General features: G+C 36.4%; 2 protein-coding genes and 1 long non-coding RNA gene across 4 annotated transcripts; 2 read left to right on the forward strand and 1 right to left on the reverse strand.

Moving 5' to 3' along the window:
• Positions 1–3,141: 3,141 nt before the first annotated feature.
• Positions 3,142–11,913, reverse strand: LOC118599644. The gene is made up of 3 exons (XR_004949073.1): positions 11,896–11,913; positions 4,563–4,705; positions 3,142–4,395 (listed from the first exon to the last, which is right to left on the reverse strand). It is a non-coding gene; the product is annotated as an uncharacterized LOC118599644 (long non-coding RNA).
• Positions 4,673–11,873, forward strand: rnf167 (ring finger protein 167). Its single transcript, XM_024266392.2, has 10 exons — positions 4,673–5,093; positions 6,970–7,100; positions 7,191–7,271; positions 7,352–7,489; positions 7,564–7,651; positions 7,737–7,827; positions 7,945–8,050; positions 8,356–8,449; positions 8,530–8,610; positions 9,828–11,873. Exons 2-10 carry the CDS (start codon positions 6,996–6,998, stop codon positions 10,232–10,234), a joined length of 1,191 nt encoding a protein of 396 aa, XP_024122160.1. The 5' UTR covers positions 4,673–5,093; positions 6,970–6,995; the 3' UTR covers positions 10,235–11,873.
• Positions 11,914–14,247: 2,334 nt separating the features above from the next.
• On the forward strand, positions 14,248–23,067 carry srrt (serrate RNA effector molecule homolog (Arabidopsis)). Of its 2 annotated transcripts, none has more exons than XM_024265889.2 (20): positions 14,248–14,373; positions 15,186–15,304; positions 15,408–15,536; positions 15,610–15,753; positions 16,280–16,468; positions 17,661–17,830; positions 19,297–19,481; positions 19,546–19,659; positions 19,755–19,908; positions 19,994–20,142; positions 20,224–20,285; positions 20,376–20,454; positions 20,573–20,764; positions 20,851–21,021; positions 21,194–21,347; positions 21,974–22,167; positions 22,255–22,411; positions 22,502–22,585; positions 22,664–22,763; positions 22,843–23,067. In XM_024265889.2, exons 2-20 carry the CDS (start codon positions 15,186–15,188, stop codon positions 22,916–22,918), a joined length of 2,622 nt encoding a protein of 873 aa, XP_024121657.1. In that variant the 5' UTR covers positions 14,248–14,373; the 3' UTR covers positions 22,919–23,067. The 2 variants fall into 2 exon arrangements, with proteins under 2 accessions (XP_024121657.1, XP_024121658.1); XM_024265890.2 differs by having other exon boundaries at positions 19,549–19,659.
• The last annotated feature ends 81 nt before the right edge of the window (positions 23,068–23,148 follow it).

The raw sequence follows: 23,148 nt of genomic DNA on the forward strand, positions 1-23,148 counted from the left end.
GGGTTTCTGTGGTGGCGGTCTACCTCTGCAGGTTTGATTCCTGCCTTGCACGCCCTCGTGTCAAAGTGTGCATTGGGCAAGACACTGAACTCCAGGTGCTTACAGAGAGATTGTGATGATGGATCAAGAAATCCAAGACATCATCCTGCCAGAAGCCCTTCAGCCTAAATGTAATATGTGGCAATCATAAATGAAAATTTGGGATGAGGGTTAAGGTGGCTTTTGCTACTTCTTTATGAAATTCCATCTGTACTAATATTATATCATGTATTACTAACACACAGCATTCTGTCTTTATGTTGCATTTATAAGTTTTGAGTTTGAGGTAAAACTGATGCATTCTGATAACAAAGGAGGGATCATTTCCCACTAAAAAAATGTTTGTATTTCTGAAATAAGACAGAAAGCAACTAGATCCATAAATACAGATTATTTGCAAAAAAATAAAATAAAATAACTACCAGCAAAAGTGCTTTTGAAAACTTGTAAAATCTCAACTTTCCTTTCTAAAGATAAATCTGCTTCTATCACTGAAATCTAAAATAATTTTCCAAGTGTGTATATCCTGAAGAAGCTTCTCATACACTTAAAGCAAAACCGGTAACTCCAGATCCTCTGGTAAATGTAAACAATATGAAAACCTGGTGCTCCCGTCCTAAGGAGAGCTTTCTGTGGAAAGAAACAAGTAAACTCCCTGAATACTCTCTTAGTAAATTGTCATTACTTGTCTCATGACAACACTTGGTTACAAGTCTGGTGGAGCTGGGAACAGTGATGTAGTTTTCCTAAATGTAATCAAGAAAGGCACACTCTTATTCTCTAATATGAACCTGGTGACCAGTGTGCTGCTTCACATCAACCTCTCTCCTCTCTTCGGAACAAAACCCTGACAAGCTGAGCCTTAATCCTCATTTTGGAGAGTCACTTTGCAGACGACACAATGTTTTCCGTCCGTATGATTGTTGTGTTGATTTTAGTCGCCTTTCTGATAAATGGTGAGTCCTGATGTAAAACCTCTCCATGTTTCTGTGCTTCATAAGCTTTCGTTTCTATGATATCAATGCGATTTTTGTTTGTGTTTTTTGTTTCGTGCAGCAGCTGAAAATGAGGCGGCATCTTTTCCCTGGTCGTGTTCCAGTCTCAGTGGACAGTGTAGAAAAGTTTGCCTCCCTCACGAGATGTTCTTCGGACCTCTTGGATGTGGAAAAGGTTTCATGTAAGTGTGAATATTTCTGATGCTTATTGTTTATGAATTACTTAAGATGAAATGCAACAAATTGTGTTTTATGTCTGTGTTTAGGTGCTGTGTGTCTCATTTTCTATGAAGGATGCAGGTTTGATGGATTCCTGCAGGAATTCGGTTCTTAAAAGACCAAAGAAGATGAAACTCAGAAATACCTGCAGTAAAGGAATGTTTTGGCTTCTTCATTATAATTCTGTTTTCTCTTAACTTTATGTTTTTTATGCTTTTTTTTATATACCTTCAGCTAAAACATTAAAGTAAAAAAAATACTTATGGAGTATTTTGTTTGATTTTTTTTTCAACAATCCTAAATTATTTATTTTAGGATGACAATACTTTTTTATCAAATAAATGATTTGAATGCAAATGAAAGCTATGTAACAGATAAATGAACCATTAAATCATCAAATGTTTTATGCTTAAGTTTTTTACTTTTTGTTGATTCTATTTGAAGCTTGATCTGGTCAGAAACCTAAACGTATCTTAAAATGTCCAAATAAAGTAAAAAAAAAATGTGGTCACTTTAAGCTGACTTTAGTTTGATTGATTGTTCATGTAAAGCTGGTTTCCTTTACATCCCATAAATAAGATCATGTTCCAACTGATAGGAACAAGTAGGACAAGACAAATAACTGCTTCTATCCTCAGTAATAAAATGAATTCAGTGTTTTCTGTATTTAATTTCAGAGTTTATTTTTTGTAAAGGAAAATGTAAAAGTGGAATCATACAAATCCTACAATAGAGAGCAAATAAGAGTTTAAAATTAAAAGCAATAGCAACCTTGTTGCTATATGTATGTATTTGAAGCTAATAAATTTTGTTGCTGAACAACAGAAATGCACAACAATGACATGTACATGTGTGAGCTTTAAATCTTCACTCATGTCCAATCGCTCATGCTGGTAGAGTTTTGATAGAAGTTTCTCATTTAGAAAAAGACAGAACCAGTTATTGTATCAGAATTTGTTTTGCGTTTTTCGCAATGAATGAATGCATTCATAAAGATCCTTATGTTAGGCTACTTTAAACTTTATGGGTTATGGTGTAGTCAAAGCAGGGTTTTATGTAAAAAAAAAAAAAAAAAAAAAATCAGCCAAAGTGAGCTTTGAGACTTTCAGAAATTTGCAGTGTTTGTGGACCGTCTCCTGGATTACTCTGAGTAAGGTAAGCAGGTTTGTTCCTTAAATTTAGACATGCTGCTTGTGTAGCAGTTTTTCTTTTATCAAAATGACCTTCAGACTCAAGTGGTCACACAGATACTTTGCACTCGCAAAGACTAACTCCTTGTGACATTTAGATGAAAGGTCTTATGATAAAAGCTAAGGAAGTAATAGCCTGAAGTAACCCAAATAGGTTCATTTCATTTTTTTTTTTATCCCTACTATTTTGGAAGGTTGCAAACTAGTTTTCGTGTTCTCCCTGGTCATGTGTGGGTTTTCTCTGGCTTCCTCTCACTGTCCAAAAATATGTGTCATAGGTTAAATGGTATCTGTAAATTATCTCTAGATGTGAGAGTGTGCACGTGTGAGTGTGCAACAGACGGGTGACCTGTTCAGGGTGTACCCCACCTTCGTCCGACAGTTACTGGGTTGGCTCCGGAAACCTCGTTACCCAGAAAGGGATTCAGCAAATTCAGAAGATGGATGGATGGATGGATGGATGGATGGATGTTTTGCCATTATGAGCCTAAGTACCAACACTGCTTCAATTCTACCTTATCCTAGCAATTGAATGATTATTAGCTTAAAACTGAAATATCAGCTTTAATTAATTCTTCTAAATATAATACCAGTTGAGCAAATTAAATTATATAAAGAATAAAATAAACATACTTATTTAAGTTGAATTAATTCCATTATTTAATTACATTTTAGGTAATACACTCACTGTCCCATTACCATGATTTAAATATTATTCAACCAATGACGTTGTAAAAAAGAAAACTGACCACTTGAGGGCAGTAACAAAAAAGACTATCTTTCAATTTTGTTGTGGTGACATTGTATTGTTAATAGAGGTGAAAATACTACATATAGTTAGTATATTACATATCATAACTTTTTTGTAAAAATGTACCGTCAATAGTTTTACTGACTTTTATTTAAGTTGATGTATATATATATTTAAAAGTAGTTATTACTCTACAATAGTGTAGAATATGATTTACTGAATGTAAAAAGGAGGTGTGAAACCTGGAACCTCCAGATCCACCCCAAACAGAGAACCTCAAAGCAAAACAGGCAACCAGTGTCATCCCAGATCAGCCCTGGAGGAGTCCAGGAAACATCATCCCCTGGTTGACCTTAAATACTGTAGCCTCCACCCATGAATCACTGGTGGAGCCCACGCCCACAGATTGACTGAGAGCACAACACCACAAGCACCAATGACTCAAAGTCCACTCCAAGGCATCACATGACCAAAGGCCCCACCAGCCTAAGATAGACGCCCCGCCACCATCCAAGGTTCCCCAGCATACCACCACTATGAAATAGCCACCATGAAAGCCTCTGTACCATTTATTTTAAATAATACATCATTTTAATAACTAAATAGTAAAAATGTACAATTAAACATCAGCAAACCCTTGTAGCTGCCAAAAATACTTTAACAAAGGTCATGTTATTTATTTATTTTTTTTAAGATTAACACATTTAATTTAAATATTTCCATATACCATAATTTTCACATCATTTGTTTTCCTTTGCTTGGTTCCATTAAATGAGCAGAGATGGAAAATATCTATCTCAAAAAATGTAAATACATTTATATTTACTTTTTTATCTGAACTTTTTGTGTAGTTTATTAAAAAACCTCATTTTTTATGAACAGCTTTATAAAATAAAATACGATAACATAAAATAAAAAACAATAAAATAAAATAGTTCTAAAAAGTGAATAGGATACATATTTACTGAACAGTTAACCAGTATTTGAGTAATAATATTACCTGTTTTTTTTTTTAACTCTAACTTAAATTAAGCATTTTAGTGACCACTTTCACTTTGCTTGACCAACTTTGACTGCCCGACATCCTAAAAATAAACAGTTTACCTCACTCCAAAAGAATTCCAGCAACAGTTAGGCTAGAAACAACTCTTGTTTCTGGAACTAGAAATTCCCTCTCAGACGTTGTTGGACAGGCAAAGACCTGAAAGAAGTGACATCATTTCAATGTTGTGCAACTGGTCAGTTTCTCCATCTTCCTCAGTGGAAAAATCCATTTCCTTTGCATAGTTTTAGGCAAATTCCACATTCATTCAAACGCAATATAAATTCCTTTATATGCAAAGTATACTCTTCAGTTTTCAAACTCACCCTCAAGGGTCACTTGCGACAATTAAAGTCAAAGTAAAAATTTCCTGCAGCTTTGCAGATAACGGCTGTTTCCACTTTTGGCCACAGGGGGCGCTTTTGGTCAGATTTGCGTTTCGTACGTCACCACTCGAACAGGAAGTGGACTGAAAGAAGCAATAACAAACAAACTTAGCAGTTAGCACAATTGAGTTAGCAAGCTAAAGCGAGGTGAAGAAAGTTGTCGTTTGTTTTGCCATTCTTGTTTTGCATCAACTAAATAATAGTAGTTTGTGTTTTTTCCGAATGTTGATAAAACGATGTACGTAGACTTCCACAAACGTCGACAAATGAACTAAATTGTTATCTAACATTGACTAATACTAGCTAAACGTCAGCTAACCTCCTTGGCTTAATCCTCCTCGTTGGGTTTTTGTGAGAGATTTTCTCAGAAAACGCTTTGACGTTTTATAGGTAAAACTAAAGGAGTTTAATGTGAAAAATTATTTCCAGCCGTGAGGATTTTGACCACCAACGGAGCACTAAAATTCTACGGTAAGTAGCGCTGCAAAAGTAGCATTTTTAATGACTACAACTTACCTAAACTGTGGTTTACTAACATAATGACTCAATCAGTGGTTTAGTAGGTTAGAAATTCGATTCATGTGGAGTGGAAATGTTAATTTTCAAAGCTGAATGTGAAAAAACTTTCGCTTTTTATTGTAAATTCTGACCCAATGGATTGATTAAGATAGATAAGTATTAATGTCAGTCAAACCTGCAAGAAATTTAGTTTATATAATGCTTGACAGTCCTCTTACTAATGTCCTATAAGTATTGTTGTTCGTCATTGTCATATTTTTTCATCAATCCTAATTTACACACATAAATGCATGAAGGTGTTTGACTCAAGATTGTTTTTTTCAGTGTTTTTACTACCTCTTTTTTATAAAGCTTCGCTGTCTAATCTTGACATCTATTTCAAAAGTCAACGAATACAGAGAAGGTATTTGCATTAGCAGCAGAAAGAATCTCACTTCCCCATTGGCTTGGCCCTACTTTTAACTATTTCATGACAATGATCTCATATTTCTGCATAGAGCTCCCAGTTTTGCATATCTTTGTTATCGCAGTTTTATACAAATAGCTATTTTTATCTCAAACGGCTTTTATCATCTTTTTTTATTTGTGGGTTTACAGTCTTTTTGTTTTTGTTAAACTGTTTTAAATTGCATTTTTAATGCAAAACCACAGAGAGCGAATTCTTCTATGTATCAGAATTGATTTCATTTTATTCAAAAATGTTTCAGCTAAAGTAGACTTGGGTTTAAATTATAAAATTACTGGATTTGTCATCACTTTGATATTTCTACACTGATTCATCAAATCCAAAATATAATTTTCTAACATTTTTTAAAATAAAATGCTGTAAGTTTCCAATTTAGCAAATGAAACTTTCACTGTTGTTTAGTTTAAATTACTAGATTTGTCAAAAATCTTTTTTCTTAGGACGTATATGTTTTAATTTTAGGGGAAAAAAGTAAAAGTTTTACATAGACTTTGATTCCGAAATTGAACTAAATGGGAGCTTTTGAAACGATTGAATCATTTTAGCAGTGATGCCCGTCTTAAAACATAAGAATTTTTTTTTTTTTTTTTTTTATTCATCGATTGCTTTTCATTCAGGTTGAAGCACAAAGCCCTTTAGATAAAGCCAAATAAAATGTTCATAAAAAATTAAGTGTTTTAAAAACAGAAACATATTTTTAAAAAATACAATTAATACAGGACATTCACACAAACTTAGCACCCCTCCCTCGCTCCCCCAATTTCTCCCTCCACCCACCCAGTTCCCCTAAAATAGCCCTTATAATAAAACTGAACAAAGACAGAACTCCAGCTCTAAAGAAACAGTCTGGCTCAGTACTGCTGTGCGTAAGCAGTATTATGTGGATCTATTCATTCCAAGGCCCACCCCAACCACGGGGGTCATTGCCGCGAGGCCCTCTACAGCTATTAGGCGACAGAGCGGGACCCCAGCCGCTCCAACCTCCAGCACCGCAGCATCAGCCTCCCCAACAGGTGGAGCCGGTAGCCCCCTTGAATAATGGAGCCTTGTGAGTTAGCAGTTGGAGTAAAAAAAAAAGCTTTAAAAACAATTAAAACATGCACTTTAGTCATAAATAACAAAATAAACTGACCTTAAGAATAATGTCAGACAAATCACGTTTTCATGGAAGAGATACGGAACAGGATTTTACCACATGGTGCACCCACACTCATCTAAATAATCTGATCCTTAAGAAACTGAATAATTATCAGATTTCTTCTTTTAATAAACTCTTAAAATTTAGGTCAAACAACACATTTTTCAAAGGAATTTGTAGATTTATCTTTTGTTGAATACACATTTTTTTTATTTTGTTCATAGTTTAGTGCAACTAGAAGAAACCAAGCATGGTCCACCTCGGTGTGTGGTGCTTTGGGACTCATCTGAGCGCCCTTACACTGATACTCTGCACCGTGCTGGTACCATCACCAACACATGCTTATATATATGTAGTAAGTAACACGTTTTTCTTGTTTTTATTCAGATCTCCTTAGACTCTGTTGGAAAAAATCCTAATGCTTCTCATCTATTCTCTGTGTTAGAATTATAAAAATATGAGCTCCATGTTGTTTGAAGACCTGCCTGCTTTGTTTGGAGCGCCGCTTCCTGCTGGTGGCTTAACGGTGAGAGGATTGCAGCGGAGAACAATCCCATGCAGCTACGTGATTTTAAACCTAATTATTTTGTTTTCTTTAATTGAAAGGGCCTTTTGGTGTCATCCCAACCAGCTAATGGCTGTGCACCAATGAACCCTCCTCCTCCCTTGCCGTCCTCCCTTGATGCCAACACTACTAAGTTTGTCGCTCTCATCAAACGCTATGATTGCAATTTTGATATAAAGGTCAGTTGTGTTTGCTGGAGTGCTTTAGTGGTGTTTCTGAAGCTAATTTGGCTAAAGCAATGAACTGTTTTCAGGTTTTACATGCACAACAAGCTGGATACAGTGCTGCAATTATTCACAACATGTATTCAAATACTCTGCTCAACATGAACTACAGCAACGGTGAGCGTTTACACCACATAGACAGTTTTAAGCAGAAAAGATCCGTGTCACATAACGGCTAAATAGAGATTTTCTTTTCTTCCAGACACTATTGCAGAGCAGATCGATATCCCCTCTGTGTTTACCAGCTATTATGCTTCAGAAAACCTCCGGACGTACCTGTTTCCAGAGCACGTGTAAGGGATAAGTCAACATTTTTATGAGATCTAGGTCATCATGTTGTGTTTTAAAAGCAAACAGCTTTGAGCAGGAACCTCCTCATTCACTAGTATTTCTGTTTTCTGACTCTGCAGGGTGTTTGTGACCCTTAAGCCAGAATTCGCCTTCCCTCTATCATACTACCTCATTCCCTTCACGGGGGTAGTTGGCATGATCATTATTGTCATGTGTGTGATCCTGGTATGTATTTAAGGCTCTAACAGATTACTGTTTGTTTATTTTTTTAAACTTTGTGTCACATTTTAGACATTTTTGCACTGCTACCTACATTATTGTTCCATAAAACAATGGTCTTATTGTATTTTTGCAAAGCTGGAGGCGACTAAAAGTCCTCTATTCACAAACTACACTCGTTTCTTAGAGACATTCTGACCTAAATCACTCACTTGGAACAATTTAAGTGTTTTAAATACACATAATGCCTATTACTATTGAGTTTTGTATGCTTATTTTCAAAGCTGATATTGTCTTCTCTTCCCTCTCAGGTTATACGATGTGTGCAGTACAGAAAACGGATGAGGAAAAACCGTTTGACAAAGGAACAACTGAAACGCATTCCAACACACAGGTTCACTAAAGGTAATGCTCTTTTTCTCGTTCCTATAAGAGTTGAAATTATTATACTAATGTGCTTCTGAATTAATTTCTGTTTGTTTTAGGGGATGACTATGATGTCTGTGCCATCTGTCTGGATGAATATGAAGAAGGAGATAAGCTGAGAGTTCTGCCTTGCTCCCATGGTAAAGATAAACACATTTTGCCTAAAAGCATGCGTATAGATAAACTATAGACCGCTTATACGTGATGTCACAGCGCCTGCATGAACGCCCTGTATTTTAACGAAATACAACAAGCATAAGTAGCGTTAATATTGCAATAATAATTATCATCCACATGGTGCAGGTTTGGAGACGGACAGACAATCAAACTGTTCAGGAACATTCAGGTTCTGCAGGAACTTATGATGATACTTCCTCCCATTTAGGTGTTTTTGGGAAAAGTTTGCGTGTTTTCCGTTATTCAATCACTGTTTAAAACAAAGAAAAGTACCACTTTGCACCCTTTCAAAAGTAATGAGGTGGCACAGGCACCAGATAAAACAAAAACGGTACCCATCCCCTAAATATATATCACTTTTAAGACAATTCAAATTCAATTCAATCTTTGGAATCTGTTGGCTGCCACTCTTCCTGTTTGAGTGCGGCGATCCATCTTTCTGTCTTCATCCCACAGAAATCGGTAAAATGAGAGTTTGAAGTTTTTGTGTTGTGACAAGCTACTATAAATTATTGGTCCCATGATGAGATTCGGTGGCCGTTTCTCTATATGAAAATTATTCGTCGGATGTATCAAAAACTCCATGTTTGCCTGACTTCCAAAATGGCGGACTGCAGTGCATTTGTGTGACGGTATTGCAAGTGGTCTATTTGTTAAATTTGTAAAGTTGTTTAGCAACAACTTAATAAAAAAAAATAATAATAATTTAAATAAAATAAAAAAATATTTTGTTGATTTGATGCACAAAAGGATAAAAACTGTTGGAGCTAATTCTGAAGCCTTTTTGCCATATAATTTTTATTCTATCTTTGGCACAAAATAAACAAATATTTATGATTTTTTATTCAAATTGTGGATAATCTACTATTAAATGACTGAATTGATTTATTACAGTTTGAGCCTTTCATGTACTTTGAATCTTATTTGAGTTATTGGGATTTAAAGGTAGGTTGCACTTGTTTTTTTTTTTTTTTAATAAGAGAGTTTTTCCCAAAAGTTAAAAAAATTTGCAAAAGAAAAATATATGCATTCTGGGAAATGTAGTCTTTTTCTTTCTTTTGTAGATAAAACTATAACTTTAGTGAGGTTGTTACCATGGAGACGTTGTTAAAGTGTAACTGTTTCTATGCCTCGTTTTAGTGGATGATTGTCCTTCAGTTTGTTTTCTCATGCTTCACAGCTTACCACTGCAAGTGTGTGGACCCGTGGCTCACACAGACCAAGAAGACGTGTCCGGTGTGCAAACAGCGGGTCACCCGCAACAACCCAGAGCACTCCGAGTCCGACTCCGAGGAGGAAACCAGAGGACGCGGCGAAGAAGACGGTGATGCAGACTCTGAGCGCACCCCTCTCCTTCGACCTTCCAACCCCGGATCGCCATCGGGTAGCCCGGGGGCGTACGCCGCCACCACTACCACCGCCCAGTGCCTCGGCTCCCCCGCACACCGCGACTCGCCTATCTTTGGCTGTGAAGGTTACTACTCCCCAGAGGAGGACACAGACTCAGAGAGCGATGCAGACGGGGAGCTCCTCCACACTGATGATGACACCGCTGAGCTAATTGGTAGGAATCGAGTGGAGATATAAAGGCCTGGAAATAACCAGATGACAGAGTTGGTTGGTTGGTTTGTGGTCAGCCAGACTTTTAAGATAAACTTTTACATATGTTGACTGTAGAAGAATCTTTTACACAATAATGTTAGGTCCACATAAGTGTCAAAGCATTGATCTGTTTCACCAAAGTCCAGAGCTGAAGTCCACTTCAATCCAGTCACTGTGGCGCTTGTGTCTTTTTGTCGCACGTTGTAGTTTATGACTTGATCACACAACACAACCTACTGCTGCACACTACGAACGCCCACTAAAATCAAGTCTTTTTGATCTCGAGCCTAAAGCAAAAAGCCTGTTCCACAGATGGTTTTTAAAGTGGTTTTCTATCTATTTGCTTTAAAAAGAGAGATCAGTAACATTATTTTTCTTGAGGAAAATTGTTTTTATTTCCCACTCCATTTTCAGCTTTGCAATATTTTCATTTAAATGTGGAGGAAATTTTTGTATTTTGATTTGATTTTTAACTTGTGTCTTTTCACAGATTTTAAAGTTATCCTTTAGAGTTTTTTTCTAGTTTATTTACTATTTTTCCTCACTTAACAACTATACTGTTCTTGATTTAAGGAAAAAAAATGTCAGTTTTCTGAGCTTTTTGCATTTTTGTTATTACTGAATGAGCCGTCAATAAGAAATGTTTTAGGAGTTTTTTTAGGTAAACAAACCCAAGTTTTTATGGCTAAATTAAAGGTCAGCTGACACTGTAAATAAATAACAATAAAACATGTTGCATTTTGTTTTTTGTTTTTTTCATTTTTTTGTTTTCCCAAACAGAAGAAAAGGATGGGATTATCATTGTTTTGGATTCTGGAGATTTTTTCAGGAAAAACGTCACATTGCCTTACTTTAGTCTTGATGTTTGTGTGTCCGTTAAATGTTAAACATTTTGAAGGGACAAGTTGGACACTCCTTTTAGCTTTGGTTGTTCTCTGTTATCACTTTTTTCTTATTATTCCTGTTAAAAGTGAACCAGAATTTTGACAGGCTTATTTAAAAACTCTAATCTGCACAAACATTAAAATGACGCTGGAGTTCTGAAGTAATAGTGCACACAGAGACTAGTTGGCCAAAAGTCTTTATACTCTTCTTTTGTTGTATATTTGCTTTATTCTGTAGGAAAGGAAATTCTCAGATTACTTCACCACAGACTGATAAAGTTCACGATCAATTTGACAAAAATGATCGCCTTCTACACGGTGAATCGCAGATTGATTGAGATTTATTTCATGTTTTGATTTGAAAACTCCATAATTTTAAAGTTTTGGGTTTGTCAGCTGTGTATATAAAAAACAAATCCTAACAATAAAATTAAAAAAACTTCAAATCATTTGTACTGTACCTTTGTTTGATCCAAATGTCTGTTATAAATTTCTCACAAAAACAATAGATATTTATCCTCTGTTAATGTTTAGAGCATCTCCCTTATTTAGAATGTGCCTGTAGGGAATCTGAGTGTCAAGAAAAATGTACAAAGCAGAGCTGAGGAGATATTGAAAGCTACATGCAAGGTGCTTTTAAATGTCACGGGAAAGAAACTGTTGCCATCTGTTTAAGTGTTTTCTCTTTGCAAAAGCATATTCACCTGTAATATTTGACAAATAAAGCCTGGAAAATAAAATGTTTTTGTCAAATGACTTTACCTCGTGGGAGATGATCCACTCGAAATCCAAGAAAGATTTACTTCTGATGTTCTGGAGGGGAAAAATTAGGAAAAAATATCAGAAAATTCTAAAAAAGTCTGGTAAAGTAATGTCATTCTTGTCACCTTATGAATCAGTGGAAGCTACAAGTTTTCTGACATATTCATGAAATTCTGTAAAAGTAGAGAATTAATTAAAGTCTTAAATCCTATAAAAGTGAAGTCTAATTAAAGTTTTAACGAACCAAAGTTTGACTAATAATATTAATGCCCCACTGGCAACACGTTTATAATGTTCCAGCTAAAATTACACATTTCTTTTGTTTTAATGTCATTATAATAAACAGTTTTTCTTGTTTCTTTTTAGTAATCTATTTTTAATTATCCAGGTCTGATATGTTTTTAGTTGTACATGGATGTCTTTAATAAGTTTTATTTAGCTGGCCGCAGTATTCTTTTATGAACAGATCCTGAATTGAAAAAGCTTTAATCCTTTTTTTTAACTTTAGAATTTTCTTCTGCTTTAATTATGTGTCTCCTGCAGCGGTGAAGAAAAGATCATTCAGGTCTGAGCTGAATTAAGACAAAAGTCAGTTGAGCACAGCCTGGTCTATTCTATTCACTGTAAAAAAATAAATTAAAAGCAAGGGGAAATTAATAAATTTATGCCACCCATAAAACATTTTAAATTATATATATATTTAATTAGTTACCATTAAATTATGCCACCTATAAAAGTGAGAAAATTTTTTTTTTAAGATTGTGAGACAGAAACAAGAACACAGCGGAGTAACGTCACAATGATGGAAAATCAACCAGGGAGGATATAAAAGGGCTTTTCCTCAAAAGAAAGTGCAGAGATTGGCGAATATTAAGAATTTATGAACTTGCTTTGGATCGCGGCCAACACACCAGGAAGGGAAAGATGTTATCCTCAGTGCTGAGAGGTTCCGTCTTGATGTTCTTCACCTTAATGTCCTTCATGCTGCTGGATATTGAAGCCATTTCTGAAGAGAAAAGAAAGGTAAAGAAGCATCTTAATTTTTCTTTTAAATATTGTTTTGTGATGGTATTAGTAAAGAAGTCGTAATTAGAGTATATATTTTGAATTATATTTAAAAGAATTGCATTTTAACTGTAATTTAAATGATTAAACATAGATGTGCATATACTTTTTCTCATTTCATAATTAATGAGTAATTATATTTGTTATTAGGATGTTCTAAACGCTCCTTACTACAAGGAGCTGGATGGTGGAGCTGGAGAAAACTTCCTGTTTGGTCTAAGGGACGGCCAAAGCTTTCCTCAGATGGAATCTGAATTTTTCCTGGAGGATGAAGCTCAGGCGACTCGAGTGCTGCCACGCACCATCCTGGATTACATGAGGCAGCAGTTAAAGTTCAGAGGAAGAACGAAGAAGAGCATGAAGAGCAGATAGATTCAGCTGTTTACTGTTTCATAAAGTGTGATAATGCTGAGTGTGAAGAATCATCTAATAAATTGTTACTTGATTGCCAAACACTTCTGCTGTAATTTCTTTTTACATCATTTTACTTTTCACTTTAAACTGTTAAATGGCATCTCACAAAAAATATGTCCCAAACATAACATCTATTCTATACATAAAAAAACTTGAAATAATGTATTTTGTGAAAATGTTGTGTTTAGCACATAATCAAAATGAAATATATGGAATAAAACCTTTGACAAACCTGAGTTACACAGATCTTTACTAAATGCAGTTACAGTTTCTTGTCTATGCAGTACTACAATTATAATACGTTAAATAAAAAACTGTAAATAGATGGTTGGATGGACGGACAGACAGATAGATAGATGAATAAAGATGGATTGATTACATAAAAATAACGATTCCTCTTACAATTAACCATACCAATTGTGATCGGTACACTTAACCATCAATTGTTTTTGTTATTGCAAGTTGCTTTTACACAATTATGCTATTTTAATTTTAAAAAGACACGTTTTTAGAAAGTGAATTTACTCATACTGTGTATCTATAAACTGTATACTATGATATAAACATATAGCACAACTAGAAACTATTACTTCAACAAGACTAAAGGGCTATTCCAATTTTCCCTTAATTATCGCTGTAATTTGATTTGCTGATAGTAAATCATTTTTAAGATTTTTTGACTTTTTTTTCTTCATATTTTTAAAAACATGTAGCCATGGTTCACGCAATGATCCATCAGATGTATTTCTAATTTAATTGGTTTTCTCAATAAAGTTATAAAGATGTTGACGGGGGAGAGAAGAATAAATACAGCTTAAATAATTACTGTCCCTTGTATATTAGGTTTGGACAAAAAAAATGTATTTTTGTTCCATTTTTCTTTCACTTGCCCTCCACGCCACATCGTGGCGCTGTTGCGTTCTGGCTTGGTTTCTCTCGAACACTTCTGTGCATCACCAACAAGAAAAAAGAGGGAGACTGCGGTGAATATCATTCGAGGTACTGCTGTTCATGCGTTTTATTTGATTTTATAATTATTTGTTGGACTAAGCTATTCTTAGAACAAATAATTGTCGGCATATCTTTCTTCAGAGACGCCTTTTTGTACCTTAAATTTCATGTAACGTAGACGTTTAGCTGAGATTGCTAACGTCTTGGCTAATGTTAGCCAATAGCTACGATAGCATTAGCCGATACATTGTACTCTCTGAATGAAAGCATGATAAAGATCAGTTTTAGTCCCTAATAGTAACAACAATACATATTTTGTAAATCAACCAATGCTTACTAATACCAATACTTAGCTTGGCTTTTGAGCTTTTCAAAAAGGCATAGATTGGGATTGGGTTAGCGCGTCATTTCAAGCCTCATGCTTTATTTGAATAATCATTGTTTTTTCCCATCCTCTTGAACGCACCGTTCCTCTCACTATCACGGGGCTTTTCTTTAGCAGAAATCAGCTGTTTTTGCACAAAAAAAAGATTAAACCATCACATGTGTTGTCTTCTGTGATGGCTCTTGATCGTTTTTATGTTATATTTAAATAAACCTACTGTGCCTCAATCCAAATGGTATTTTCCAAGATCGATTATGATCGAGTCTTTTCTTCTTAAGACGATTTTCGAATGATATAAATTGTTTCAATTCAATTTACAACTTGCCTGAGAAAAGTCAATCTGTATGGATTGTAGGAACATGAATTGATTCATCGATTAGATCAAATAATTCTTACACCCCTAGGCCGTAGCTATATCACTAATTTATTCAACCAGTTATTCAGTGGATCTAAATGTTATGTTCATGCTTTGGAGATGGGAGACAGCGATGACGAATACGATCGCAGGAGGAGGGACAAATTCAGACGAGAGAGAAGTGACTATGACCGCTCCAGAGAAAGAGAAGACCGTCGCAGAGATGACTGGAATGAGAGGTGAACTAAAACTACATTTCTAACATTTAATAATCTATCTCATCTGTAAAAGTATTCCATTCTACTCTCAATGGTTACATTTATAATCCTTTGAATATTTCAGAGAGTGGGACAGGGGTAGGGAACGCCGTAGCCGTGGTGAATACCGGGATTATGACAGAGGTCGGAGAGAGAGATTTACCCCTCCTCGCCATGATTTAAGTCCCCATCAGAAACGCATGAGAAGAGACTGGTAAGCTGAAGCAATGCCTATCCACCGCTCATCTTTTTAAAAATGTTTTCAAAGTCTCTTAATGTTGTTTTAGGGATGATCACGGTGGAGATCCATATCGGGGGGGTTATGATTTGGGTTATGGTGGAGGAGGGCCCAGTTATGGCCCACCACAGCCCTGGGGCCATCCTGACCTTCACATCATGCAACCACATCAGGGTATCCCCATTCAGGCAAGGTGAGATGTACAACCATGACACAGCAAGGATCCAGTGTTTTTATTACAGTTTCTGCTAAATACTAAGTTGTACTGTAAAAATATGTAAATCTATGTAAAGAATACAGGTTAAAAGGTTGTGACTCTTTTCTGTACAAGTGGTACAAATTTGTAAATTACCTTTTACTATGTGATTTTTTTACTTTGCAACCTCCTTGTTTGTATTTTTTCTGTACGTCTCTTATCTTCTTTTCTGTCTTTGATAAGTTAAAAATTATAAAGTTAATTACTATATTGTGTTTTTTTTTCTTTGAATGGGTCCACAAGATTCAGGTTTGTTCCACAATTATTCAGGAATTGTTTAGGATTAAGCACAGCTACAAAATCAAAAAAGAAAAAAAAACCCAACATAATAACTACAATCTGGTTTATTTCTTCAACGACCAAAATGTAACTTTTTTTTCCAACAAAGATTTTAAAGCGTTCCATTCCTAGATGGAAAATAGTCTTAATTACAGCTAATTTAATCTTCTCTTGTTCCTCTCAGGCTTGGTAACATCCATGAGATGGACTTGGGTCCTCCTCCACCGATAATGAAGAGCTTTAAGGAGTTCCTGCTGTCCCTGGATGACTCTGTAGATGAAACTGAGGCGGTCAAGCGATACAATGAGTACAAGGTTGACTTTCGCCGACAGCAGATGCAGGACTTCTTTCTGGCTCATAAAGATGAAGAGTGGTACGGTCTTTGTTGCTTTATCAGCACAGTGATGTAATGATCTTTCTGTATATTAGCCAAACATTGGATTGGATGAGATTAAATGGGCCAAGCAACAAATGTCTGAGTTAGCAGTTCAAAAATGTTAAAGTTTTAATGATTAACAATAATGGAGTGACATAAACATAAGCTTTAACCTCAAAACACAAGTATGAAAGTATGATGTGCATCAAGAAAAAGAAAACACACCCACATTCTAAGTAAAAACTTCATGATTTTGTTAATTTTAGCAATGTTTTTAAAAGTTTAATCAGACTTCTGTACTGATTTATTTGTTTTTTTTGCAAATTTGTCTAAATAGTTTGTTTTTAAGTTGATTTTTCTGCTTTTTTTGTTTGATTTTTAACACAATTCAATGTTGTATGCTGTCTGTTAATGCTTACTACACTTATTTCACAGGTATCATGCAAATTTGTTCTGTTTTGACTTAACCCATTCTTCTTCAATTCTACATCCACGTTGACGACGCTTTTTTCAAGATGAGCAAAACTGGAACTCATCCACAGGAGTCGCTTTTAGATAGCAAGGGCCCGCACTGCGCACAATGCAGTTGCTCCTAGACACACAGTATCAGGGATTATCTAGATAGACAGCCAACCTGTCCTCTGCATATAGAGGATTTTTTTTCTTCGCCGTTTTCTTTTTACATTCGGATCAAATCAGAACCCAAAAGCGAATTTGTGTGTATTCAGGCACACCTCTGGGGTGAAGTGGAGCGCATTTTCACAGAAGAAACCCCACCTCTTTTTATTTATTTGTTAATAAACTGGCAGAGCAACAGGTAACTGTGGTTCACTCAATGATAAACATTTTTAATGTGACATGATTATGCAAGTGCTTAATTTCATAATCTCTGTTGTCTTTTTTTTCTTTTATGATTTGGTGAGTTAATCTCAGACTCTCAATTGATTAAGATATAATTGTCTACACCTTAAAGGGTTAAAATATAGTTTAACATGGATTTAAAGTTAATTTGACATACTAATTTTTATTTTTCTGAAAATCACTCAACAGTGTTATTTTCAAAATTTTTTGATGATTTTTTTTAATGTTTACAGCTTTTATTTATTAAAAATAAAATATTTAACCCATTCTTTCTGACCCCCATCATTTCATTCCCACTCCTCTGTGGACCCCCCACCTCCATGCACAGGTTTAGGTCCAAATACCATCCAGACGAGGCCAGCCGGCTGAAGGCGGAGGCCCGGAGTGCCGTACACAACCGTCTGAATGTTTTCACCTTCCTGATGGAGAACGGCTGGTTCGATAATGTTTCTCTGGACATTGAACAATCTCCGGCCATCATCAGAGTTTTGGATGCTGGTGAGAACTCAGAAAGAATTATACTTTCAGGGATTTTATTCACTTAACAAATACTTTAGATTTTGCTCAGCTAAAGTTCTAAAGGTTTACTGACAGGTCACTAAAATAAACTTATTTGAAATTACTGTTCTCACAATTGTATGTCCACAACCTTTAATTATAAAGGATTCTGTACACAAATGAACCTGGATTGAGGTGGAAATGAGCTTACTCAATTGTTTACAGAAAAGAAGGTTTTTCCAAAGTTATTTGGTGATATTTGGTAGAGAAAAGTAAACAATTTCTGGAAAAATATAGCTTCTAACAATCGATATATATATATATTTAAACAACCAGAATTAGGTTATATTACTTGTGTTTTAATAGTTTTTTTATTTTTATTTTAGTTGTTACGACTTTTAAAAAATCTAAAGGAAAAAAAAAATATTTATATGTTCTCTCGCTATATCGCAGTTCATCTTTTGTACGGTCTCACTCTTTTACTGATTTTTTTTCAGTGCAATTTGGCATGTTTTTTTGTTTTTTTTAATGCACTGTGTTCTGCGTCCTGATTGGCTGTTGACCTTATCACTCAATCTCCATGCCATGTCTCTTGTACAGAATACGATCAGCTTGACAAATCTACATATTCAATCACCATCAGATCTTTGCTTTAATTCTATAATTCTGGACACTTTTTTCTATCAAGGTTTTACTTTTTAGAGTTTTAACGAAAAAAGTGCTAAAATGTTTGTCTGAGAAAAGTGCACAAAGTGCGTGGTGAAGGGTTTTACAGCCTTAAGACATCTTTATTACTAATTGTCAGATTCCACCTCATATATCCCCCATCATAAACGAGGAAACACTGTATTGGGATTTATTGTTTTTGACGGTGGTCATTTAAATGCTGCTGACTGCAAGTTTCTGTAAAAAGGCAAAAAACTAAATAATTTTATAAATTAGATTGTTCTCTTACATGCAAATATTTTGCGGTTACAAAATAATTGAATAAAATACAGCATTTTAGAATCAAATATATGCAAGGTTTTCAGAATGTTTAGATAAAAAAATGTAAGATTGAAAATGTGTTTTTGCCTTCTAGAGTTCTAAAACTAAAGCAACTTTCCTTATTATTATTCCTTTTTGTTTTTAGTAATTTCTTTCATTTTTGGGTGTTATTTTTTTAAATTTCTTAAACCTTTAACACTCCAACCAAGACCAAATCAATAAAAAAAATCTGCTGCTTATTGCCTTGGGGGAATAAAACACACAATCAATGTTTTTAATGTTTTCTCTGCTGTTGTTTAAGCAAACAGTTAAAGGTTTTAATCCTGTTACTTTTCTGAGTATCAATTTTCACCATTTCATCATTGAATTTTTTAACTTTCTACTGTTTTATGTCAGGATTTTGTCTTTATTTTGTTAATTAAAAACCAGATACATCTGTCTTTATACACCTGAACAACTCACTCTTTTTGTGTCCCTAGCTGTGATAAAAATGGAAGGAGGGACGGATCACGATCTCCGTATCCTGGACATGCCGACTGAGGAGGAGGAGAACAAAGACAAGTCGGCGTCTGCTTCAGCGGGAGACCAACTCTCAAAGAGGGAAGATGTTAAAGTCTTGAGCGGAGAAGGCAAACCTTCTGGAGAAAAAGACAAATCTGAAAAGGTCAGAGTTTATTATTTAAGTAAGCTAATCAATTTTCTTTTGTTAAAGAGTGTAAATGCTTCAGCAGGAGGAGAATGAGTTTGTGGGCACAGACCGGGAGGCTTCAGGAGACGGGGAGGACTCGAAGAACGAGTCAGAGAAGGAAGCCGTTAAAGAGGAAATGCCTTTACCAAAAAAGGTTTAATTTTATAAATTCATTTATCAAAAGCGTTTGTTTGCTCCAGAGGAAATGAACCGCAGAGCAACACCGACAGCTCTCGTTCCTGTTGATAGGCGAGAAGAAAGCGAAAGCGCAGCGGAGACAGTGATGACGAAGCCAGCCCCTCCGAGAGCGACTCTGACTCAGACTCCATCTCCAACTGCTCAGACAAATCTGGGAAGAAAGAAGAGCTCCAAGACAAGGCTGTGGAGGAAGATGAGGGCGAAGGTGAGGAAGTGCACACACCCCCCACTACTCACTCTCACTGTGGATTTAAAGCTCTCTGAAACCATTTATTGCTTTCATGGTAAAGACGAGAAGCCAAAGGAGAACTCTGAGGAGGACAAGAAGGAGGAGAAGAAGCCCAAAGATGACTCCCCCAGACCACGGCCGCTGCACAGGACCTGCTCTCTTTTCATGCGCAGCATTGCCCCCACCATTTCAAAGGCGGAGATTATTGCAGTGAGTTTGAAAGCAGCAGGAGTTTGTTCATGTAGGAAACATGGTGACTCACTGAGCAAACTTTTCATTTTAACCTCACAGTTGTGCCGGCGATACCCGGGGTTTCTGCGCGTTTGCTTGTCTGACCCTCATCCAGAGCGCAGGTTGTTATTCTTTTACGAAAAGTTTGCTGACTTGTCACCTTACTAAGAGAAGAAAGTGTAAAGAAGTAAAAAATTATGTTGTCTTTTTAGGTTTTTCAGGCGTTGCTGGGTAACCTTTGATCGTAGCGTCAATATCAAAGAAGTCTGCTGGAACCTCCAGAACATTCGCGTATGTCTCCAAATGCAACATTCATCTGTTTTTGTGCCATTTTTCTGGTTTTGTTTTATTCCAAAAGCTATGCAGTTTTCATTCCCTCACACTGAAGCAGAACCCCTTCTCCCGACAGCTGAGAGACTGCGAGCTGGCTCCAGGGGTCAACAGGGACCTGGCTCGCAGGGTGCGCAACGTCAACGGAATCACTCAGCACAAGCAGGTGCTCCGCAACGACATCAAACTCGCGGCGAAACTCATTCACTCTCTGGATGAAAAAGGAGACCTGTGGAGCAGCAAAGCTCAGGAGGAGGGTCCGGGCTCTGAGGTACGGGCCCCTCTCGTGCTCGCTCATCGTTGTGAAGATTTATTGAGCTTCGTTTAATGTTGCTTTTGTGTTGATCTTCCTAAAAGTTACCAGCCTCCAACCCCATCTTGAAGAATATCACTGATTACCTGATAGAGGAGGTGAGTGCTGAGGAGGAGGAGCTTCTGGGCTCTGGGAGTGGAATGGACACTGAGGACGGCAACAAAGAAGGAAACCCCACTGAGATGACGGTGGAGAGGGATGACAAACTGGCCAAGGTTGGATATTTTAAAGCATGAACACAAATCCCCATTTATAATTTGCCTCTTCCTGTTTCCCACCCGGCCTTTTCAAATTAAAAGAATCACCCTAATCGCTACTAGTTTAAAACGCGCTTTCCTCACTTGTCTTATAACTAATGTTCCTGTCTTCATTTGGCCCGTTTTTCAGGTTTTGGATCGTTTGCTCTTGTACCTGCGCATTGTGCATTCAGTTGATTACTACAACACCTGTGAATACCCCAGTGAGGATGAGATGCCCAATCGCTGTGGCATGATCCACGTGAGGGGGCCCATTCCCCCCAATCGCATCACACATGGAGAGGGTCAGTGGATTTATTTATATGAGTAATGTCTGTTTCATGCTTTTGTCATGTACCTTTAAATGAGGGTTTTCTTGAGCATGAAATTTTACACATGCACCCAACTGAAGAAATGTGTTTTCCCGACCGTTTTATTCACATTCTTGTATTTCATTTATTTGCAAAAGGTTTCCCCCACATTCATTTTTTTAATTTTCCTTTTGGTAAATCCATGATAAATCATTCCTGTTAATTTTTCAGTTTATTTTACTAATGTTTGCCACAAATCACAATATTTTCACAGATACCATGACAGACCTAAATATTTATTGCAAAACTGGTTTCTTACCACTAGATGGCACTGTCTCACACATCTAGTCTTTATTGAATTCTCAACCTAAGAAGGTTCAAGCTTAAATATAAGCAATGAGTAGCTATTATTTTAATTTTGAGCACAGATTATGGTCAAAATATGAATGAAGTTATGTATTGTTACTAGTAATATGTGTGTATTTTAATGTATATATTTTTTACTTTAATTTTATAATGTAAATATCTTTAACTGGGGTACTTCCTGTCTTTAGCATACAACTCAACTAAATGGATTTCTGTTGTAATAATTTTACATTTTTGTCACTTCAATCAAACAGTGCAACAATGGCTGAAGATGATGGAAGAGAAGTTGACCCCTTTGTTTAGTTTGAAAGAAATCCTCTCTGAGGAAGAGGCGGGGAAGATGGGCCGCAAGAATCCAGAGGAGGAGGTGGAGAAGTTCATTTCTGCCAACACTCAGGAGCTGGGCAAGGACAAGTGGCTCTGCCCGCTCAGTGGCAAGAAGTTCAAGGTGAGGGTTTGAAAACAGAAGACTGGATTTTTCACCTTCTCTTCAAAAATGTTCAGTTTATTTTTTTTAATATCAAATCAACTTTAGGGTCCAGAGTTCGTCCGGAAGCACATTTTGAACAAACATGGAGACAAAATAGAGGAAGTGAAGAAGGAAGTGGCTTTCTTCAATAACTTCCTGATGGATGCGAAGAGACCGTCGCTGCCAGAGATCAAACTTCCTCCTCTTCCGGGCTCAGGACAGGGTCAGCACCGTCCTGCTCTTCTTTACCATCACAGACGGAACGCTGCATCTGCAGATCTGTAGCATCATTTTTCTCTTTCTTTACGTACAGGTTTACTCTCTCCCACCATGCCCTTTCCTCCTCAAGGTCCGATGGGTTTTGGTCAGCCTCGCCCTCCACTTATGGGCTATGGGGGTATGCTTTCTCTTCTTTTCTTTTATCTGGATTTAGGAATTATTTTCCAGTTACATTTTTCCATATTCTTCTGGGCAGGTGCACCTCCTTACCCCCCTAACCAGTATGGAGGCGGGAGAGGCAATTACGACAGCTTTCGTGGACAAGGTGGTTATCCAGGCAAGCCTCGCAACCTCAGGTAACCAAACTGACCTTTGTGGCAACAAAAGCGTGTCAGTTTTATACTCATTTTTCTGCCGTTTTCTCAACTTTTCCAGAATGTCTCGCGGCGATCCAAGGAATGTCATCGAGTATCGAGACCTGGACGCCCCAGATGATATGGACTTCTTCTAGATAGACCACATCTTTATTGATTTAGTGTCGTTTTGCCTGATTGTTTTTTTGTGTTTTCAGAAATATTTGGTTTTGTAATTATTATGGCTTTCCGACACGCCTCTGTACTGCTGCAAACTGAGTCCTCAATAAAATCCTGATTAAACCTGTTTACCAAAGTTGTGTTCATTTTATTCACACTGTAAAATGTTTGAACATGTTCAATACAGGAAACTGTTGGGTTTTTTTGG

Source organism: Oryzias melastigma, linkage group LG14 (assembly GCF_002922805.2).
Source record: "Oryzias melastigma strain HK-1 linkage group LG14, ASM292280v2, whole genome shotgun sequence".
NCBI classification, from domain to species: Eukaryota; Metazoa; Chordata; class Actinopteri; order Beloniformes; family Adrianichthyidae; genus Oryzias; species Oryzias melastigma.

Bases quoted from the DNA above. Each gene is read 5' to 3' on its own strand.
- srrt (XM_024265889.2), top strand. From the start codon at position 15,186: ATGGGAGACAGCGATGACGAATACGATCGCAGGAGGAGGGACAAATTC. The intron at 19,660-19,754 runs GTTTAATTTTAT...TCCTGTTGATAG, and splicing joins AAATGCCTTTACCAAAAAAG to GCGAGAAGAAAGCGAAAGCG. The intron at 22,412-22,501 runs GTCAGCACCGTC...CTTTACGTACAG, and splicing joins TCTTCCGGGCTCAGGACAGG to GTTTACTCTCTCCCACCATG.
- rnf167 (XM_024266392.2), top strand. From the start codon at position 6,996: ATGGTCCACCTCGGTGTGTGGTGCTTTGGGACTCATCTGAGCGCCCTT. The intron at 7,272-7,351 runs GTGAGAGGATTG...TTTAATTGAAAG, and splicing joins TTCCTGCTGGTGGCTTAACG to GGCCTTTTGGTGTCATCCCA. The intron at 7,490-7,563 runs GTCAGTTGTGTT...AACTGTTTTCAG, and splicing joins ATTGCAATTTTGATATAAAG to GTTTTACATGCACAACAAGC.